At 34.8% G+C, this 23,328-nt stretch overlaps 1 protein-coding gene across 20 annotated transcripts in view; it reads left to right on the top strand.

Moving 5' to 3' along the window:
• CADPS2 (calcium dependent secretion activator 2) overlaps positions 1-23,328 on the top strand; it is a 565,017-nt gene that overhangs the window by 314,225 nt on the left and 227,464 nt on the right. For all 20 annotated transcript variants that reach the window (XM_055283833.2, XM_055283832.2, XM_055283827.2 and 17 more), the window contains exon 8: positions 6,050-6,189. In XM_055283833.2, coding sequence (XP_055139808.1) covers positions 6,050-6,189 — 140 coding nt within the window. The remainder of the gene's footprint in view (positions 1-6,049; positions 6,190-23,328) is intronic.

Genomic DNA, 23,328 nt, shown 5'->3' with positions numbered 1-23,328 from the left:
TTGAAAGATTTGCTAGGGACTGTCATTATGAATCTTTGCTAAAGTATAAAATCTCTGTCAATTGAAAGAGAAAAAGAAACATCAACTAAACCCAAAAAGTCAAGGTTTCTTATAGAGATAGGCTCTACTTATCTGGAAAGATGTTCCCTCAGCCATTTGCCTAAAATATCCTTTGTCTCAAGGACACCTGTTTGTAAGCAGAAGTGATTTTTAATCAAAAATTGAACCATGATTTCTGCTAATTGTGTTCCTTCTTCCTCTGTTTGAGGCTAGTTCATCACTTAGTTGGATATGAGAAACCTGATCACTGAGTCACATGACTCATCTCTAAGACGTATGTAGCTAGAGAGAGGGGAATTATTCTTTACTCGAGTATGAAAATTTGATTTTCATTCTCTGGTTTGTAAACATTGTTTTACTAAATGTTACCTATATAGGATAACACACACTTAGCAAAACACATTTCTTACAGTCTATCCCTAATCTTCCATGATTACTGGTTTTATCCGTAAGCTTAACCTTCCTGTATCTCCTTCAACCTACCTGTCTGTATTGTCATCCTCCCTGCCTTTACACACAGTAACCTTCTAGCCAAAATGATTTTCCCCAACTTACCTGATTTTGCCAACTTAAACCTTAAATGGAGTCTTACGCTATTCCTCAAACATAATATGTCCCTCACACCATTGCTATCTGGCCTCAACTAAACTTTTTCCTGCTCAGATCTCCAGTCACCTCTCTCTTTTTTAACCAGGCAGTAGCCTTTCAGACCCAACAATGTGTGACCTCTTGATCCCCATGTGACCCTGATGCCCCCTTCCTACTACCTAAAAAACTCTCCCCCTTAAATTTGGTACATCACAAACTTCAGCTTTCTTCTGCCTCCTTGGTGACTGGTCTCAGTTATAGAGTCTTGTCCCTTTTCCTAACTCTAGAAAGGTGGTGCCCAGAGGGTCCTCGGGTTATCTTCTTTTTTTTGAGATGGAGTCTCACACTGTCACCCAGGCTGGAGTGCAATGGCGCAGTCTTGGCTCACTGCAACCTCCACCTCCTGGGTTCAAGCTATTCTCCTGTCTCAGCCTCCTAAGTAGCTGGGATTACAGGCACCCACCACCATGTCTGACTAATTTTTTGTATTTTCAGTAGAGATGAGGTTTCGCTATGTTGGCCAGGCTGGTCTCAAACTCCTGGCCTCGTGATCCACCTGCCTCGGCCTCCCAAAGTGCTGGGATTACAGGCATGAGCCACCACACCTGGCCCTCTCTTCTTTTGAGAACATAAAGAGTATTGACATGGCAGAAAATGTAATGAGTGTTTGTACTGATTGAAGTTCTTTTCGTGGAGAGCAGTGGAAACTGACTGAGGCTAAGTCCAGGGAACAGAGAAAAAGTTGAACAGCCAAGCTTGGGGAAGAGCTTGAGAACCTAAAGTAATGTTATGAATGTCAGCATTGGAATCATGTGCTTTTTTCTAGGGTGCCACTGTTACAGTGTTTGGTTTCAACAGCCCCCGTATCTTTAGTTTTCATCCACTAGCCCATGTCAGCCTTATAAATTTTATGTGTTCTTTTAGACTTTCAAGTGAAACTGTAATTCCTCTATGAAAGCTGTCCTGATTTTTTCAAGAATTGCTGAATGCACTCATCTTTGAGCTAGAATTGTACCAACTGTTTGTCTACTGTTTTGCCATAAGATATGGTGCAACTATTGTGGTCCCAGGGTCTTTTTTCCTTTCTCTAAGCTAAGAGACATATATGGGAGAAGGTAGTGAATTGTCTATCTAGCCCCTCTGTTTTTCTAGCTTGTCTCCCCCAGCACCCAGTGCTGTTTTGTTTTTTGTTTTAGTTTTTCAGGTTTTTGTTGAAATAGAGTTTAGCAATTTAAATAGTCTTGATTTCACACATCACAGAGTCTACACACAAATGTATGTAGTTTGGCCTCAATCAGGTATCTCAGTAGAAAAGAAACAATGTAGAAATGACAGCTTATATATTTTAAGAGAAAGCCACTTCTGAACCCCACATCACTCTAAAGATTTCTTTGTGTAAATGTGTATATTTCATTTTTTTAAGTCTTAGTTTTTCTTCCTGTATATTAAATATGATGGAATTTTAAACAAATTCTAAAAAAACATTTTGTGGTTTCCATTACACCTTAGCAAAGATGACAAGTAACGCTGACATTTTATTATGAAGAAGATACATTAGCTTTATGTTTAAGATAAGAAATCATTTTTGTGCCATGCAGACAAGACATTTAAAGTGTTGGTGACAAAAATAAATGAGAAGAAGCAGAAATGCATACGGGAAGGTTAAGAGAAATGAATGGTAAAGAACAAAATAGTTTGCTAAATGATATTAAAAGTTATTTGTACAGAGCTATAATTTAATTTAAATGTGAGTTTAGGATACAGAAGGATCCTTAGTAAGCTTCTGTATCTGTTAAATATTTTGGTTATTATGACTGTCAACAGCAGACACAATCTCTAAACATGAACTGAGTCCTATTGAAGTGGAACTGCTTCTAATAAAAAAAAATTCTTTATTCTCTTATTTGCTTTTGAAAGATTTTGAAACAAAACACCTTGTTGATGTATTAGGATACTGCTAAATGCTGTAACAAGAAAGTTGTTACATTTCAATAATTCAAAATAATATCAGGTTTGTAAGAGTTTACCATGGGTATTCTTGACAGAAGTATGACTTTCTTCCACATGGTGATTTAGGGCTCTGATTTCTTTCATTTCCTAGGGTATTGGTGTTCTCTGAACTTGGCTGGCAGTGGAATAAAGTGGGGTAAAGACATCAAGCCTGTATCTTGATCACCTTTTCCCAAGGTGACACATGTCACTTCTCACCCCTTTAACAAGAACTTTCATATGTCCCTACTTAGAAGAAGGAGGAACTAGAAAACCTGGTTCTTAACTAATTAGCTGTTTACTAGCAACAGTTCTATACGGGTGAAAGCATGAATCGTGGCAGATAGCCAGCCGGTGTGCCATAGTTCACCCTTGTGGCCACCAAGTTGTTTTGTTGCCCTTCTTCCTAAACCTAGAACACATTCACCTCAACTCAAGAGAAACAGCCCAAAGTCCTATTTCATTTTTATATCCAGTCCAATATCTGCGTCACAGTTAGCTGTGGCTCTTTGCAGGCTGGAAACCTGTGAACTAAAGTTCATGGTAACTGCCTACGATATCTTCCCTCCCCATTCTGCCTCAGCATAAATTCAATATACAGTAACGGAACAGGGACAGGAGAGCTATGGGTAAGTTTGCCACGTGGAAAAAGGAAAAGTGGGAAACGCACAGCAGTAATTGTCCAATTACAATAATGAAATCCTATCTGGCAGGCACTGTGAAGACACCCTGCCAAGGAAGTGTTCCAGATCTCTTGATTAGAGCTGTATTGTGTATTCTGAGAAGAACTCCCTTGTCCTTTATTCTCCATGGCCCTCTGGGCTCTGCACCTTGGGAGCTGCTTCCTTATCTATTTATTCATGGCGAAATTGGATAAAGGAGTATGACTATTTTTTTGCTTGTGCAATTTGGGAGCCTGAAAACTACTTTACAGACCATTTTGAAGTTTAAGTTCAGCATTTATTTACCAATGCACTTCTCTTAGAAGGAGAAGATTTCATATCTGTGGACCTCCCTTTGTTACACGTGCCAATGTTCACACCTTTATCAGTTAGTCAGTCTGTCCAGAAAAACAAACATTCCTAGGTCTTTCCAATGGAGGGAACATAAAATAGGGAATTAGATATACATATGATAGGGAGAAGCCAAGCAGATGATTGTGAATATACCCAGAAATTAACTAAATCAGGAAACCATTGCATACTCTAGGGAAAGAAGAGCAATAGGAAGAAGTGATATTGTCAGAGCTAAGAGTGCTGTTAATAAAAGACATAAACTAAGCCCTATTGAAGAGGAACTGAGCTCTTGAGAGATGTGAGCCATTCATATTCTTTAATCTTTGTGTATCCTCACATAGTAAGAACTCAGTGTTTATTTAATTGAACAGAGCTGAGCAATAAATCCTGCCACTGACTTCAGTTAGAAATACCCATCAAAAAATAAAATGTGGCAGAAAGAATGGTATTCGATATTGGGATAGTCTTTAATCTGTGGATCAGCCAAAATCAGTTACCTTGGGACCTAATTTAGCAAGCCATCATCGGCATTTACAGAATGAGAAATTGTCAAAAGTTTTAATTTAAATATTCCCTTCCTGTATAAGAGTTTAGAGTTTGGTACAATACCAATTTTTATATAAACATAGAAGGAAGAATTAAAAAGCAATAAAGTCTGTAAGTGGCTCATGCCAAATAATTTTTTTAAAGTTGGTGTGGGGGGTGGATGTGGAGTGGAGAAAGAGAAAAAGCTTTCCAGACTTGTTAGGAAAATAGCAGCTATAGCTACAGAGGATATAGAGATCTATCTTAGTCTTTTATTCTTTTTTGGAATAACCTTCTAAGTTGATAATGATATTCCTTTGTCTACTGGTTTGAGCCAAAAGCTATCAGCTTATTTTTCTTTACTGTCACTTAAGAAAGAATCTGTAAAATATTACATTGGATATTTTAGCAGTCAAAATGAATTCTAGAGTATGATCATAATTGTGAAAACATTGCAAATGTCATTTAGTTTGTTCTTAGATGTCCTTTATATACTTGAGTATATAGATATGCTGGATTCAACACAGCTATGGCTTTTAGGAAAGGCTTGAGAAAAGTCTCAAAATAGTAGATACATTTAACAACTTGCAAGTTGAGAATAGTTTGAGAAGCTTTTATTGACTGTGTTGTCTTTCCTAGAGAGGACAGTCTTGCTTAAAGATTTCTCGGTGAAGGTTTCTACTTATACTGAAAATGAGGATTTGAGGGTAGGGGAAGGGCATAACAAAGTCAATTGCCATGAATGCTTTCAAAACATTTTACTGTTAGAATCTAAGAATAGAAGGCAGCCTTATTAAATTGGTAAAGACTATCTGTAACAACTTGAGACTGGACTTAGTTTTGTTATATTAAAGTAAAATTATAACAATATTACAAAGAAATTTCAGATTCACAATCAGTTTGTGTTGCCTCAAGATTTATGCACAAGAAGATATGTTTCAATATAATTTTAATGAACATATTTATTTTGTTTGTGAAAAAAATTAGCATACCTGAGAATGTTTATAATTCTTCCATTCATATCTAAACTTCAGGTTTATGGCTTAAAATATAATGCAGTGCACTTCACATATTTTGTATTTTAGCCTATAATGCTCTCATTTAAAAATATTAAGGCTTAGATGTAAACTGTGCCTAAATATGTCATAACTGATTTTAAAAGGGGGAAAATACCTTGTGTTATCTGCATGGCACCTAACATCTGAAGAGTAGGCTTCTCTTTCCTGGGTTGACTCTGTGAAGTGAGGGTTGTGAAATAATCACTTGTCAATTTGGCAGTTTTGTTAAAAATACTTTGTTTCAGTAATTATAATATCTATAGTTTTGAAAACATGTCAGGAAAAAGTCCTTCTTTGGTATTGATCTACAGCAGAAAATATGCTGTTTTCCATCTCTAATTGAGTTGATTTCCTTTAATACTATTTTACAATGATAATATTAAAACATGAAGCATATTTGTGCCGTTTCAAATAATTGGCTTTGGTTTTTAAGCATGTTATCCATAATTTCAAAGAATATCTTTCTGAACTGCTTTGCCCTGAGGAGTTTAGAATTTTCTTGAAATTATGGGTGTCTCTTGAGTATTTTTCAACATCAATTCAACTGTAGCTTGTTGTGCTATTAATTCGTTATGAAGTGACACAGGAAGAAAACTCATTATGTGATAATGTGAAAACACATATTTGTCAAAAAAAAATAAATTGAGTCTGTACTGAAAATCCATCAGCTATTGTAGTAGGGAGTCAAATGGTTTATTGGATACATTTGGGTGTTGACATCATTTTTTTAAACAGGAAAACAGAAAATATTTTAGTTCCAACCCATAGACACTCCATATCATGCATTTAAATGTGGGTTTTTTTTCCATACAGGTGATATTATACCCAACTTCTAATAGCTCCAAATCAGCTGAATTACACCAAATGGTAGTTCCAAAAAATAGCCAGGATTCTGACTTAAAAATCAAACTGGCAGTGCGAATGGATAAACCAGCACATATGAAGCATAGTGGGTGAGTATAAATTTAAGGATTTTTTTCCTGAATTGTTGAATTTCATTTCAATGTATTATTTTTGTCAGTTTAGTGAGAGAACCAATATAGCAGGCTTTCACATGGAGTTTTCTCAAAAAGTGACATACATAAGTTATCTTACTCAATGTTTTTAGACCCATAGACGGCTTTATAGCTCAATACATGAGTCCTTAGTTAAGATAACTGTATGTGAGCTACCACAATATTGGAACTTGATTGTGTTAGTATTACTCATCAGTCATATTGATACAGGGCACCAGGGCACTGATACCTTCTAAGAAACATTCTTCAAATTGCAATAATAGTTGAAACAAGCTTAGCATTGAGGTCCCTAGAAATAGTTAAACTTCCATAGACTGTATAAAAACTAAAACATAGTGTAGATGTAACCCAATGAGGCTGTATACATTTTGACAACAGGGATATGAGCGTTCATCCAAACATGTGAGTGAGAATTGAATCAATATTGGAGAAAACTGCTACTGTTGCCTGGGGAAGAAATGCAGGGACTGTCTCCTGGGGATCACCAGGGGTCAGAGTCAGCCTTCATCTCTGCCAGGGTTCTTTGTCTGTTGCAGCTGGTGCTGAAACAGGTCTGAACTCTTGAATAAAATGAATTGCCAAAAATCCAGGACTTCCTCAGAATAACACTTTGGACTTACTATGGCCAAAGCCCAGCATAGGGGTATTAGCCATTAGGAAAGAAAAGGGGCCATTTTTCTTATTATGGAGAAAAGCAGTTGTTGAAGTGGCTTATCCTGAGTTTAGCAACAGACATAGAGATCTAAGAAAGTGCATCCTTGTAACAAGCAGAGTCTGCTGGCATTGGGGCCCAATCACTAACATCAGGGTGGAGTGAACTGATGATTCAAAAAATGAGGAGGATTCTGATGATTCAAAAAATGAGGAGGATTCTTTAGATGACCATTAGGGGAAACAAAGTTAGGCTGTGGGCAGGGGGAAACCCAAGGTATACATTACAGTTGGGATGGAGCTAAGGACTGTATTGCTTTCTGGTTTAGCAGGCAGCATGTGCAGTGTCAGAACAGACCTCACCAAAGGGAAAAAGTACATGAGAGGGTGTGCTCTTAGAAACGGAACCATGATTTGGATAACCAACATTATGCATCTTTAATGTAGTAATGTAAAGTCAAGTCTAACTGTGACTCAGATTATAATGCACATGGAGTATCTGGCATTTAATATTTAATTCATGCATCCATCTACCTGCTCACCAGTAGTTTATGCAGCAGGCATGTGTTGAGCACTCTGTCTTCCAACTTGGACAGACTTTAATGTGGTATTATTGCAGGCCTATAGGAACTGGCTAGTTAGGAATTCAGACTTGTATGCAAATAATTATGATAGTGATAAGTGCTGTAAGACAGAAATGGGAACCTGGGAGAAATAATACCTGATTTTTGCCAGGTATAGTGAATGAAAGTCTCACAGGACACCTGACGTTTGAGATAAAACTTGAAGGATAAATTTATCAGTTAGACAGTGGGAGAAATGGCATTCCAGCTACATGACAGCATGTACAAAGGCAGGGAGTCCTGGAAGGACTTTTAGCTGGTGATATGTTCAGTGAAACTTCCATAGAGTGCTTTGAGACTAGAGAGAGTGCTAGTGCTCTAAAGTGCTTAGAGACTAGTAGAGTTACACATAAAAGAACACAGTATGTTCCAGGAACTGCAGTTGTTTCTCTACCCTTTTTCACTCAGTCCCTTTTTCTTTTGATGAATGGCACAATTGAAAAAAAAAAAAATAGGAACCTCTCATAATGCCAAGATGGCCCTAATTTACCCATGGCCAGTACTATGCCATGGTGAATACCCCTGGATCTTCAGCTTGTCTCAAGAGCAAAGACTAAACATGCATAGGGCAGGTCCTGTAACCTCTAGCTCCAATGGGAAGAAACCCTTGCTCTAACCTGGCAGTTCCTTGAGTTAGCATACTCCATGATAGGTGAGACAATCCAGACCCCTTACGAGGCTTGATTTGGGGGTAGGGTATGTTTTTATCACATCTCTTTGACTAAATCAGTACCCCTAGAAAGGCCTGCAATTGCCTTCTGCCCAAGACTAAAGGTAAAGGAAAAGACTAAAGAGGATATATCGTAGTCTCTTAATTTAATCCATAAAGCTCAGGAACTCACTGAAGGACACGGACCAGAAATGTCTCATAGCCCAACCATATCAATTATTATCTAACATTGCTAAGAGATACAGGCATTTCCAGATATTTAAATATCTATTCAGTTTCTGATGTACACATTGAAGCAATGTTAGGACTGAAAATTATCTGTGATGATGTTATGCTAAGATAGTGTGTTATGTAGCAGAATTAAGAATATCATATTCCAAAATAGTGGTTCAATTAAAATATTTTAATACTAATATTAGAAGAATTAAACATTTTCAACATTGCTATAATAGTAATTGCTCCCTATGGACAGGGACAATTACAGGTGCTTTGACCTAAGCATCTGTTCTGTTTTCTCAGTACCCATGTGGTAACAGTTTTAAACATTTTGAATAATACAGCTATGTGTAAACATGTATTGGAGAACATTTCACCTACAGCATAGCTATATTCGTCTTTTTCTGAGGTACTTCATAATTGGATTTTACTGCACTTAATTACATTTAAGAAGAGAAAGTTAATCTTTTTCTTCCAAGTATTCCATCATACACCAAAGCAATAATATAACAGGAATAGTAGATTAATAGCATTTTGCTTTGGGCCTGGATCGTGTTTTGTCAATCATTTCTCCTGTAATCAATAATTAACAGATGGATAATAATTTTAAGAGAGACGAGTCAAGTTTTAAAAATATTAATTTATCTTTAAAATAAAGCAAACTCCTGTTACAGATAGAGTTGTTAGGTGGATTAAAAAATAAATTGGAGGTTAATGGATTTTTATCTTCAGAGCACTTTAGACTTTGAAATCTTTGGGACTTCAGTAGTAAAAACCTATTCTCTGTTTTAATAATGTGGACATCAAATAGATCTTTCTTGCGTGAACTATTGTAACATGTATTTTCTGTTTTATTCATTTATCACTTATCTGTGGCCCCTAAAAAATATTTTTATCAATGTTATTTATATTTTTGTGTGTGCTCTCAACTGTAATCTAAGTTTCTTAGACCTATTTGAATTTTCAATGCTTCCCACAGTGTATAATCAGAGATAGATATTAATGTGAATAATGATGGTGAAAATGTAATATTGTGCTCCCTAGAGTATTAAGGGAAAAGTAATACAAATGAGAGTAAGCCTTATTCACAAATTGAACCTTAAAAGATTCTAAACACAGTTTATTGAGAATAGAACATAATTTTAATGTAAAAAATGCCTAAAATAAATGAAATAAATGGTGTTTAGTTCTCAATGTTGCATTTTAAAATGACTATTTTTTTAAACCAGAAGGTAAAATGCATCCAATCTAAAGCTCATGTTTCTGATAACTAATCAGTCCATGACTATATATTATAGTTTATTTAAGTAGGACTAACTACATGTAAATGAAAGTAGATATTTAATTTGGATCAAATAAGCATAACTATGATTCCATCCTTTTAAAACCAAACTCAGCATTACCACAAGACGTATATTTAGCAAAAACTTGAGTTTATTTATTCTTTTGGAATATGTCATCTAAACTAATTATAGAAACTAACCCTTAGATAAATCTATTGAACAAATTACCAGCTACGTTTTGAATGGTTAAATGATTCACATCCAGTTTTTGAATTTATTTTCCTGGTTTGTGTGTAGCATGAAGATAGAAATGTTCTTGAACAAATGGGCTATACTTTAGCATAGCCTAGTGGCTAAGTAACAGTATTAACTTAAAACTCAAATAACTATTCCTGTTTTTATTAAATAAAATTATTTTCCTAATTCAAAGGTTATTTTCTTAACCAAAAAAGGTAAAATAAAATGGAACTAATAAATGGCTGTTATGACAATTATGACAATTAAATCTATAACTGAAAAAGAGAAAATTGGCTGTCACAAATATGTGGAAGCATTATGACCATGATCTATGAGAAGTCTGCATGCAACTGATTACTTTTATAGTAAAAATAGAGTTTCATAACTATAGAAGACTTTTATCATAGTTTCTAATTGGTCAGATAAAATTTTAGCAAAACTACTCTCAGATGAATCTCATATTTCTCTTTGTGTAGAGTCATGCTTGGCTATTTACACATTTGTTGAATGAACGAATGGATTAAAATATTTTGATATGGTCACAAATAAAACTCTGTAGTTTAATTTCCATCATAAAGATAGAAAAGGCATTGGGCTCATCTCTTGCTGCAAGGAGAGACAATAGTTAAACTTCCAGCAGAAAAACGAGACAAGCCCCACACCGGCTGCATTGTGGCCCCACCATTTCCCAGAGAGAGGGCCAGCTGAGCATCCAGAGGTTGGGGCAGCATGCCTACATAAACTGCATTCACACACTAAATATTCATACATTGTATTTCCTCATAAAGTGAAATGACTGCACTCTAGTAAAGTTTCATTATTTAGATTATTATTCAGGGTTTATGATCTCCAACTAATTTAGGGGAGGAAAATCTTAGCTGCATCGAGGTAGTATTTGCTCAGAGGGTCCAGGCTTTAAACAAAGCCAAGTCTGTTCTTTCATAAAGAAAATTGATATTTCATTTTTAAATGTACCTTTTAAAATGACTTTCCCCTGTGTCCTTGTCTAAAATAACTATGTTTTGACATCTGACCTTGACTTGAACCTATGTATGTATGTATGTGTAGGTCTACTTGCATTCCCAGGTTGAACTTGGCCCAGCCTGGCTTATCCTGATTTCACCGAAATCCTACTTGAGTCCCTTGAACTAGAATAATAATAATAATATTAATTAATAATAATTTTTTTTTAAGACAGGGTCTCTGTTGCCCAGGCTGGAGTGCAGTGGCACCATCTTGGTTCACTGCAACCTTCACCTCCTAGGCTTAAGCAGTCCTCCCACTTCAGTCTCCCAAGTAGCTGAGACTACAGGCATGTACCACCACACTTGGCTAATTTTTTTGTATTAATTAGGCTAATTATACAATCACATGAATGTCTTGAGTGTGATGGTAACTACAAAATAAAAGTCATGCACACAGTAAGTATTGAGTCAGCTGTTTAGGTTTATCAATCCCTGATTTTTTTGTATTAATTAGTGCGATGGTAACTACAAAATAAAAGTCATGTAGACAGTAGGTACTGAGTCAGCTGTTTAGGTTTATCAATCCCCAATTTTTTTGTATTAGAGACAGGGTTTCACTATGTTGCCCAGGCTGGACTCAAACTACTGCACTCAAGTGATCCTCCTGCCTCGGCCTCCCACAGTGCTGGAAATACAGATGTGAGCCACTGTGTTCGGCCTTATGATATTCTTCAAGTTTTAACCACATCATTTGACTTTATTCAAAAGAAAATGCTTAAAGACAAATGAGAAAAATAGAAATGTACAAATCATCATTAATTCATTGAGAGTGTAAAAGTTATATCTCTATCAGGTCCTTTGCTTAATTGTTAGACTTTAATTTACATTTTTATTTGACAGCTATTATGGATGTAGATAAGGTAGTTCGTTGCTCTTTGTGTGTTTATTTTTCTGCTAACTTTATTTTGTCTTCTCTCTATGTCCAAGGGAGAAAAATGAAAATATTACATAAGGGCTTTGAACCATGTCTGAGCAACTGAATTGAATGATTTATCTTTAAGAAGATATAAGCTCAGGTTCTAAAAATAAAGAGCACCTGGAGATTATTTCATGGCAAGTGAGAGGAAAAAGAAAGCACTTTCCCTTTACTTCAGTCTAATGCTAACACTTTTTAAATAACTGGTGGTGCTCACTGTATGTTTTACTACAATTTGCTAGTTTAACTTGTAATTTTCATGCTTAAATCATTAAACAAGTATGATTTGATCCGTATAGCTCTACCAGTCTATCAAATCTTGCTAGTTGTGGTATTAAAACTTGTCAAGTTTTATGATACATTGTTGATCTCATTAGATTTACATACCAGGTGAGTTAGTTTTAATTTCATCTCAGGTTGTTTTTGTTTATTTTTAATTATAGTTTTATGTGTGATTCATTTTTATTTTAATTTAAAAAAAATTTTTAGACAGGGTCTTATTCTGTCTCCCAGGCTGTGGTGCAGTGGCGTGAACAGAGCTCACTGCAGCCTCCACCTCCTGGGCTCAAGTGACCCTCCCACCTCAGCCTCCTGAGTAGCTGGGACCACAGGTATGTGCCACCATACCTGACTAGTTTTTTTAAAAAAGTTTTTGTAGAGATGGGGTCTCCCTATATTGCCCAGGCTGTTCTTGAACTCCTGGACTCAGGTGATCCTCCTTCCTCAGCCTCCCAAAGTGCTGAGATCACAAGTGTGAGCCACTACACCCAGCTAAATTGCTTTATTTGAAGAGGGATTGATAAACCTAAACAGCTGACTCAATACTTACTGTCTACATGACTTTTATTTTGTAGTTACCATCGCACTCAAGACATTCATGTGATTGTATAATTAGCCTAATGAAATGTTTTGTGAAAAGAATCAGTGAGCGAGACTAGTGTCATTGAGGTTAGCATTCTGAAGACCTTTGCCGTTGCCAGCTCTACTCTAGAATGCTCATAGTATTCACCTCCTCTGTTTCTTCTCTTATCAGATGCTGTCTCTACAGCAGCCCATCCTGTTCACCCTACAAAGAACCCTTCTCTCTCTGCTTCCAATTCTACTTTTAACTGGCTTCATTCTTTTTTTTAAGCTCTTATCATTATCTGTGTGATATTTATTGTTTATTAACTGTATCCTCAACTAGAATGCTATTGCCATGGTGTAATTTGCTATTGATTAGCTTCCCAACTAAATTGGATTGCCATAGAATAGGAACCTTGTCTCACTTCCTATTTTTAAGCCCAATTTTTAGAACATTGCCTAGTATTTAGTAGAAGCTAAACAAATATTTGTTGAATTGATGAATTTTTTTTAGAAAAGAATAGAAGGCAGAAATTATGCTCACAGTTGTAAGTGTTGGACTGATTGTTTGGATATTAACTTCAAATTATCTAATTGGTACCACTGTAAGGTGGATTCGTTGGAGTGTGTTTCAAAACATTATTGCCCCAGAAGAATTACAGGAAGTCTCCTTTTTTCACAAATTTAAATTTGATTATAAATCTAAAGACTGTATTAAAAAGAAATATATTATTTCCCCAAAACTTTAAACTGAAATTAATTACTCTCTGCAGGGAGGCTTGTTGCCTGTCAACATTTATTCTTAGACCATCCCTGTGGTTGAACTGTAGGAGGAAGTTTTAGCAACATTTCTTGTGGGTGGAGTATACCCCAGGGTTAATATCTTTTAATTTGTAAGAATGATGTATTATGTAACCAATACTTATAAAAATTAAAGGCAAAAAAACACAACACCCTAGATTTGAGCTTTGTTCATACTATCTTTATGGACTCAATAAAAGTCATTTGCTTTCTTTCTGCTGCAGTGACCCCTGAATTTGAATAGTCATGCTATATTTACTTCAGTATTTATTCTGTCAATTCTATTTGGTACACACTTTTTTTTTCACATTTAGATAGGCTCAAAAATAATTCATGAAAATATTTTCCCCAACAGCTGACAAAGAGGAATGAGGAGAAATATACAAGGAACCAGTGTTTTAATGATTAGACAGGCAGGAGGAGTCCTAGACTGTATATGGAGAGGAATGGACTAAGCAAGCAAAAGCATGGGCTGACAGTACCAAGACTTGCAAAGATTTCAGAGTCAGAGCATGGCAGTGGGCCAAAGTCAGGATGAACTTAGGAGCAGAAGGTTACATAAACTAGAAAGCATCATACGTGGCAATAGTGAAGGGCAATAGCAGCAAAAGTACAGCATATGGCAGCAAAGCTGGCCTTACTTGAAAGTCCCTGAAAAAGGGAAGGAAAAAGCTTAAGGAAGATCAGCAGAGGTCTAAAGAGGAGAAAAATGAGTGTTTATGGAACATAGTAAAGGATAGGACAGGGCCTAAAAATACAGGAATGATGAGAAGGAATCTCTTCAAAAGTAATCCAAGCTTTTCTATTAGTGTATTTAATTTTGGCATTCTTTCCATAGATGTTAACATACGGTTATAAGGGTCCTAAAGAGTATTCCTACTCCTCTCTATATAATCATAACTAGAACTTACTTGAATGGGGCATTGTTAATAGGGTATAATATCACAGCCACAGCCCCCTATGTAGACTGTATATGAAGCACTTGAAAATCATAAGTAAACAATACTGGGGAAGATTATACAATGAACTTGCTTTAGCGTAATAGATGTGTGTTCACATTATAAAAAGAGACATCACCACAATTTTAACATTAATACCAGTGTCGATGACATGAACAGAGGAAAGGATTTACAAGCATTGCATTTCTAATTATTCATCCTGCATTCATTTATATCCTTAAGGTTAGTACATTAGTAATTAAATCAGAAGAGAAAAGCACGTCTTATTCTCATGATTAAAAAAAAATCGGCTTGTTACTTAAAAAAATACAAATGTATTTTTAATGCCTGTGGTTATTTTACATATCAATATTAATACTTCTAAAATATATTTTAAAACATGTTTTTGACAGTGGATTAGAAGGGTATAACAGTAGTCCACAGGTCAATCAAAGAAAAGTTGAATACCACCTATTTCCACCTTTATGAAACTGGCAGCCTCATCTTTTCTGCCAGTTCGACTGATCTTTAGGTTTATCTTCAATTTATGACTTCCTCTTCGCTGACATTAGTTAATCTCTATCTCTCTGTAGTATTTCCCACAACTCAATCCCTTTTTATTCCTTCTGCCAACCCTAATTCAGTCTCCATCCTAACAAACAACACCTGTTCAAGGACTTTTCTACTGATGTTCCCATTTTCCAAACCATTTAGGAATTTAGGAATATAATTATATCTCTACTAAAAAAAAAGTATTCAATTGTTTCCGAAGTGCCTGTGGGATTAGATGCAAATCCTTTAAGCTAGCATTCAGATTCTTCAAAAATCTGGTTCATCTAGATTTTATACCCAACACAAACTCCCAACTTTGCCAAGTGGATCAGTTCATGTACCCTGAACATGCTTTTATTTGCTCAAATCTATTTCTTTCACTCTTTTACCAAATCCTACCACTCTGGTACCAGGTTACCCATTTTCTCATACGTATGTGCCGAGAGAGGCAGTTTATTTTTTGTATAACTAATGTTTCCTCAGAAGCAGACTCTCCACTGACTGCAAGCCATCTTGTCCCCACTCCCTTGATTTTGAGAGAACTATTGAGTCTTTTTTATACCAAGATAATCTAAAGAGATGCTGGCCCTCTCTCTGCTTCATCAAGATTGCTCCACATTTGTTACCTTACAACTGTACAAGAGAATCTGGAATGGAAGGTGGGGCAGAAGCCCTTTTACCCAAGGCACTCTCAACCACCTGTGTTCCCTATTCCCTCTCTTTACATTTTGCCACAGCCTACAAGCACCAGAAGAATGGACTTTCTTCCTTTTTTCTGGCTGTCTAGGACCTTACTTAGTAAAACCTTTGATTAAGTCAGCCAGACTTGCCCTTTGCTATATTAAAGGGGGAGATAAGTGAATTACAAAGTTATTTATACATGTGGTAGGTTGATCACGTAAACAGAACCAATAAACAGCCTTCCTAAATTCATACCTTGTGCCCTAAATCTTTCTTGTCCCCTCCAACTTTGGGTTTGGCCATGTGGCTTGCTTTGGCCCCTGGGACAGAAGCAGATTTGACATAAGCATATAGTTGAAAAAGCACATGTGCATTTTCACTTTCTCGCTCACTTCCTTCACCATGAGGACACACATGGGCTAGCCCACTGGTAAAGCAGAACTAAATCAGCCTAGTTGTGCTGACCTGGGTTTCAGGCATATGAATGCGTCCAGATGAAAGGAAAAAAGCCAGCTAGCCAACGTGAAACTGACCACAGACCCATGAGTTGGTCATGGCCCCCCCAGCTCAGATCAATAGAACTGCTTAATAAACTATAGGCTCATAAGAAATAATAAATGGTTGTTGTTTTAAGTCACGAGGTTTTAGGGCAGTATGTTATACAGCAAAGGTTAGATACCGTGCACTCTTGTCTTACAAAATCCTATTCAATTTATTTTTTCTATTATACATCAAGTGCATGGAGCTGGATTAATCATAATCCTTAGCCCATGATGTATGTCACATTGATCTATACATTTATTTGTGCATATATATAATCTTTCCTGTACAATATGGCTTGCTACAAACATACTGTACTTTATCCATTTCATCAAAATGGACTTTTGGGTCATTCAAGATTCTTGCTATTTCATATATATTGCTACTGTGAACATTCTTGTACATGTCTCCTGGTATATATATGCATAGTTTCTCTTGAGTAGACACGTAGGAGTGGAATTGCTGAGCTCGTAAGAATGTGAATCTTTATCTTTACACGATAATACTAAACTTTTTCAAGTTTTACTAAATAGTTCTACCAGTATACATTTCTTCCAGCAATATATAAGATCTTTCTGTTCTTCTCTTTTTTTGGCTTTTACCATCCACTGCCTTCTTTTGATACTTTTCACAAGTTTGTGTTTATATCTATAGTTACATTATTGTCTCTTGAAGGCAGAGATCCTGACTCTTATTTCATTACTTAGTCCACATGCTGCAGAACACAGTGGATACACATTATTGTCTGATAATTGGTTGATTTTTATATACTTTTGATTGCTCAGAATTTCAGATAAAGAGACAATATGAAAATTTCCTTGAGGATTTTTCATTTTTCCATCACAGACTGAGTTGGGAATGCCAAATTGTGTTCCCAGATAACCTTGAATACTCTCTACTATAAAATTATAACATCCACCCTCCTATTTGTCTCGCCTGCTCAGATCAACTTCTTGTGGGCTGGACCTTATTGTTCACCATTATTTGACCAAGCACTGAATGCACGCTTGGTTTCATCAAATATTCAACACATGTTTATTGATGTGTCAGACTCAATAAATGAGTAAATTTATTAAGACTATGTGTCAGACTCGAATGAGTGAATGAGTGAAATTTGCTGTAATAATAGTAATACTTAAAAAAAATCAAGAGTAATGCATTAGATACAGTAGAGCTAATTACTTGCCCCACTGAAATGGAACAGCTGTGAACCAAATAGCATAGACTACAAAATTTTTAAAACTGTAAAATTGAAAACAGTTTAAACTGGCAAAACACAGCATAATCATATGTAAAAAGTGTAGTGTACTGTTAGATATTAATTGCTTCTTCCATGACTTTGACATCCATTTGGAAAGATACCATAAATAAGTGGTTCACAGAATCTATTTTAACTGGTAGCTTGAAGCTGTTTCCAAAATATCCTTATACCAGAATTCACAGATTATTTAAAAAAAGAACTTACTTTATTCTTCCCTGAGTGTTAATATACCTATACATGAATAGTGTTGCCCCAAGTCACTTGGATGGAATTTTCATTGGTCACCCTAGTCAGGGAAAGAACAAATATAAAATGATTATTTGAGAACAGTAACTGAAAAACACTGTCTTTGTTGGTAGTGGTTGTGAGAACTGTATGTGTTTATGGATGTTTATTAAATATAGAATGTATTTAAGAATAGAAAGGGCTTAACTCCTCTTATAAAATGTGAATAACTGTAGAAGGGAAGATGATAAAACCAGAGTGATCAGAGAGATTCTAGACCGATGTAGACTATGATGAACAGGGCAGAAAAAAAAAATGAATAAAGTGAGTGAGGATTGAACCCGTAATGTGTAAAACATTAAAATGAGTCAGAGAGCTACAATAAAACAGGAAAGTAATGTTACAGTTGAAAATACTGCAAAGAATTTAAAGTTATCCTCCACAATATCTATTTGTCCATTGGACACAAATATGCATGTTTTATTTATAGAAAGACAAGTTCCCATTTGTTTAGCCTTTCCCTTGATCTTAAAATGAAAGTTATGAACATTTAATAGAATCTGCTAATACCTTCCCAAACTTGCACTTAGTTATAGAAAACCCAGTGTTGTTTACCCAAAGATTTAGCCATTTGACTTACTATCATATCTGAGAGAATGAGAGTGTTAGGTGTGTTTGTAGTAATATATATGAATAATGAAATGTTAATACATAATTAAAATTTACTAAAGGATACTGTAATACCATAGTAGGACAGCTTAATTGTAGTTCCTAGAGTCTGCAGCCAGCATGCCAATTATAGCCTCATCACTGTGTGATCTTAAGGCAAGTTACTTAACCTCCCTGTGCCTCCCTTCTTCCTCTGTAAAATTGAATATGACAATCACCAATTTCAAAATGATGCTGTAATGATTAAATGAACTAATATCACTAAAGTGACTAAAACATTGCCTGGCACAGTGTTAGCTGTCCATTTTAGCTGTTATCATTACACAATAGATAATTTATGATTTACAAATAAATGATGATTTGATTTTATGCTACTATATTATTACACGTATGATATATTCCATGTAACTTTTAGATATTCTTCTGTTGCAATAGTTTTATATATATGAATATATTTATATGAATATATAAATATATGAATATAAAAATATATATGAATATATATTCATATATATTCATATATTATATATATTCACATATATATTCACATATATATGAATATATATGAATATATAATATATATTCACATATATGTGAATATATATGAATATATAATATATATTCACATATATGTGAATATATATGAATATATAATATATATTCAAATATATATGAATATATAATATATATTCACATATATGTGAATATATATGTGAATATATATGTGAATATATATAATATATGAATATATATTATATATATTCATATATATGAATATATAATATGTATTATAATATATAATATATAATATATATTATAATATATTATATATGAATATATATTATATATGAATATATTTATATATAATATATATGTATATATGAATATATAATATATATGAATATATGGAATATGTATATATATAATATATGGATATAAATATATATGAATATATATAATATATGAATATATATAATATGAATATATATAATATATATGAATATATATGGCTATATATAATATATATGAATATAATATATAATATATATATGAATATATATGAATATATATTCATTACAAAAAAATGGAATTATAAGAGAAGCATTAAAAAAAAACAAAAATTGGGCACAATGGCACATGCCTGTAATCCCAGCACTTTGGGAGGCTGAGGCGGGCAGATCACCTGAAGCCAGGAGTTCAAGACCAGCCTGACCAACATGGTGAAACCCCATCTCTGCTAAAAACACACATAAAAAACTAGCTGGGTGTGGTGGTGGGTACCTGTAATCTTAGCTACTCGGGAGGCTGAGGCAGGAAAATTGCTTGAATCCAGGAGGTAGAGGTTGCAGTGAGCCGAGATCACACCATTGCACTCCAACCTGGGCAACAGTGAGACTCCATCTCAAAAAAAAAAAAAAAAATCACCTCATAATACCACTTTAAAAAATATTCTTAGATATATGAAAGTTAAAAGTGCTGCTCTTTCTATTTCATTCTGAACCACAGTATCAGCTATTTGGTGCACATATTTTTGTTTCTCTGTGTGTATATCTTTGTTATATTAACATACTCAATTTACAGTAATTTTAGACATTTTCTATTTCCAGCACTGACACTTTCTGCCAGCATTAAGTACTGTCTATGTATTTATAGTGTTCAGACCGTAAAAGTCATATCATGAATAAATGGGTTAAAAATTATTTCTTAATTAAAGTCATTGCTATAACTTACATTTCTATAAAATCAATTGGTTTTTATAAGTCATGTAAAATGAAAAATGGAACTTTGTGATACAGAGCACAAATTGCATTAATGATTGATAGGTATTATGAGTGAAATGAAAAATTACTATACAAGGAGAAGAAAGAAGAAAGTGTTTATCCTGCTACCAAATATTCAGTGAATGGATTATAACTACAATCTTGTCTTTAATGTTTCCCATGGTAATTGTCAGGAAGAGGTATGAAGAATTGTGGGACCTTAATAATATGCCTTGCTGTTTTAATTGCTGAGAGAAGCAAGAGAATTTTAATTACCGGGAGATACATTACTAATTAAAGTGTCATTCTACATTTATTCTGAAATAATTAGTTTGAATATTTGTAAGAGCTGAGATATAAATTTAGTTCCAAATTTAGGAGCATACCCACAACAGACTTTGTTAAAATGATCTATGGCTAAGAAAGGTTAACAATCATAAAACTTTAAATGTTTCTTTAATTTGATACCATTTAATTTTTTATTGGATTATTGAACTTGAAAAATGGAATTCACAGTGTTTTAAAACTTAGTATTCCTTTTAAATTACTATAATACTAAGTTAAAGTCCTAAATTGCTTTCAGATTTCTGGGGTATCGTTCTTTTAAATTTTTTAGTTTTAGCATTTATTATAGTTCAGGGGAAAATCTTCTTTTGTAAATGATGCCAACATGAGTATAATGTCATATATGAATTATAAATTCTGTTGATACCACATGGAAACTTGTAATGTAGTCATGATTCAGTGGACTTTTAAAATTCTAGACTAAATCTCAAATACTCAGCTAAAATAAATTAACTGAAAATGACATGTACTTGAAATGAGCTTAAACAGTAAACTTAATACAAAAAAGTAAATAAATTAAATATAAAATGTGACTTGAAGCATTTTGAACATATGGTTACCTAAAATCATCAGTTGAAGTTTTATGAGGATTAAGGACACATTAGGAAAGTGGAAAAAAAAGGTGAAAAGATGTTTTTCTTGATATGGTTATTGCATAAAATTAAAGTCATGCCTTACTAGAGAAAGAAAGACAGACAGAGAAAGACAGAGATGGACAGAGAGAGACAGAGAGAAATGGACAGAAAGAGAGAGACAGAGAGAGAAACAGACAGACAGGGAGAGAGAGACAAACAGAGAGGGACAGACAGACAGGCAGAGTTATAAGATTTACATTTAAATTTACAACATTCTAAATACTCATTTTTTTTCCTTTATAACTGGTACACAATTACATTTGTTACAAAGGCTGTTGATGGATTTACCTTGATTGCCTTTTTGTTTTCCTTAGGATTTGGAGCACAGAACATTGAATACGGATATTTCTCTTTTTTTTTTTTTTTTTTTTTTGAGGCGGAGTCTCACTCTGTCGCGCAGGCTGGAGTGCAGTGGCGCTATCTTGGCTCACTGCACGCTCCACCTACCCGGTTCACGTCATTCTCATGCCTCAGCCTCCCGAGTAGCTGGGACTACAGGAGCCCGCCACCACGCCCAGCTAATTTTTTGTATTTTTAGTAGAGACGGGGTTTCACGGTGTTAGCCAGGATGGTCTCGATCTCCTGACCTCGTGATCCACCCACCTCGGCCTCCCAAAGTGCTGGGATTACAGGCGTGAGCCACCGCGCCTGGCGGATATTTCTCTTTTAATGACTCACCATCACCAGCCCATCTTTTGTTTTACTTAAATATTTCATTTCTGATCCCATCTCTTATTTCACTCCTGCCCACATAGGTATCTGTCTTAGTCCATTTTGTGTTGCTCTAGTGGAATACCACGGAATGGGTAGTTTATAATGAACAGAAATTTATTTAGCTCAGTTTTAGAAGCTGGAAAGTCCAAGATTAAGGGGCCAGCATCTGGTGAAGGCCTTTTTACTGTATTAAAATATGGTGAAAGTCATCACATGGGTCAAAGAGAAAGGGGGGCTGAATTCATCATTTCATCAGGATCTCACTGCCGTAATAATGGCATTAATCCATTTGTGAGGGCAGAGTCCTTTGTGATCTTAAAGGTCCCACTTCTCAACACTTTTGCATTAGGTTTTAAGTGTCTGACACGTGAACTTTGGGAGACACATTCAAACCATAGCAGTATCCACTCTGTATTGGTTAATATAGCCATGGATGTTGTGTATCCTTGTAAAATGTGTAGTGTGTGTGTGTTAAATATAGATGTTTTGTGCTATAGATATTTAATTTTTTTTCATTAAACATCCAGTATTTAAGACCTACATTTATTGTTATATATTCTTTTAGGTCACTGCTTCTTGTACTACCTGGCATACCACAGTGTCTACTACATTTTACCTATTTGATCCTCTAATGATAAACACCTGAATTGTCTCCAACTCCCATCATTATAGTGTTCCAGTAGTTGTCCTTGATCATGTCCACTCACAGTCCTGTGCAAGAATTTCTCCACCGTGTATAATCAGGAATGAGGCATACAGATACTTAATTTCACGAAGTATTTCAAGATTGCTTTCCAGATTTTCTGTTCCTACTTACAGTGTACTTTCCTATCTCCTTACCCAAAACTGGTTTTACTGACCTTTCTAATTTTGTTTTTCTGATAAGGGGAAGCAATGATATTTTTCTCCTTGAACTATCAATATAGTAATTTATATTGGTGGAGTTTTATGTTAAACCGTCCTTACATTCACGGGAAACAATTTTTTTATTTAAATGTTGTGAAAATTTTTAAAAATTAAATAAAATTTAAATAATACCCTTCCATTTATCTGACTGCTAATGAGTTAAGGTAAATGTTCTTTTTAAAAAGCAAAACAAAACAAAACAAAACTAAGCTTCTCCTTGTGTGTTTTTTTTTTTTTTTTTTAAAAACTAAGCTTCTCCTTGTGTGTTTATATTCACCTCCACTGCCAAATTTCACATCTCTGCTTATAAGTTAAATTGGTCTATAATTTTTTTTTCTTCACTGTTCTGAAGTGATTTTCAGTCTAGGAATCAAAGGTATATTAACCTCATTAAATCAGTTGGACAGTAATTTTTTTGCATTCTCTTTTTCACTTTGTTTCTCTTTTTTTTTACTGAAACTTTTATGTAAGTGGGATTTTTCCGTCATTGGGAGTTTGTTAGAAATGTAGTTTTAATAATATCTGGATTGGAAACTTGGGTTGGAGGTAAGGGGAGGTATTTTTGAATACCTTTGGTGGCCATTT

This window comes from Symphalangus syndactylus, chromosome 6 (assembly GCF_028878055.3).
Source record: "Symphalangus syndactylus isolate Jambi chromosome 6, NHGRI_mSymSyn1-v2.1_pri, whole genome shotgun sequence".
NCBI lineage: Eukaryota > Metazoa > Chordata > Mammalia > Primates > Hylobatidae > Symphalangus > Symphalangus syndactylus.
Note: the sequence above shows the minus strand (reverse complement) of the source record. Positions and strands in the feature narration are given on the sequence as shown.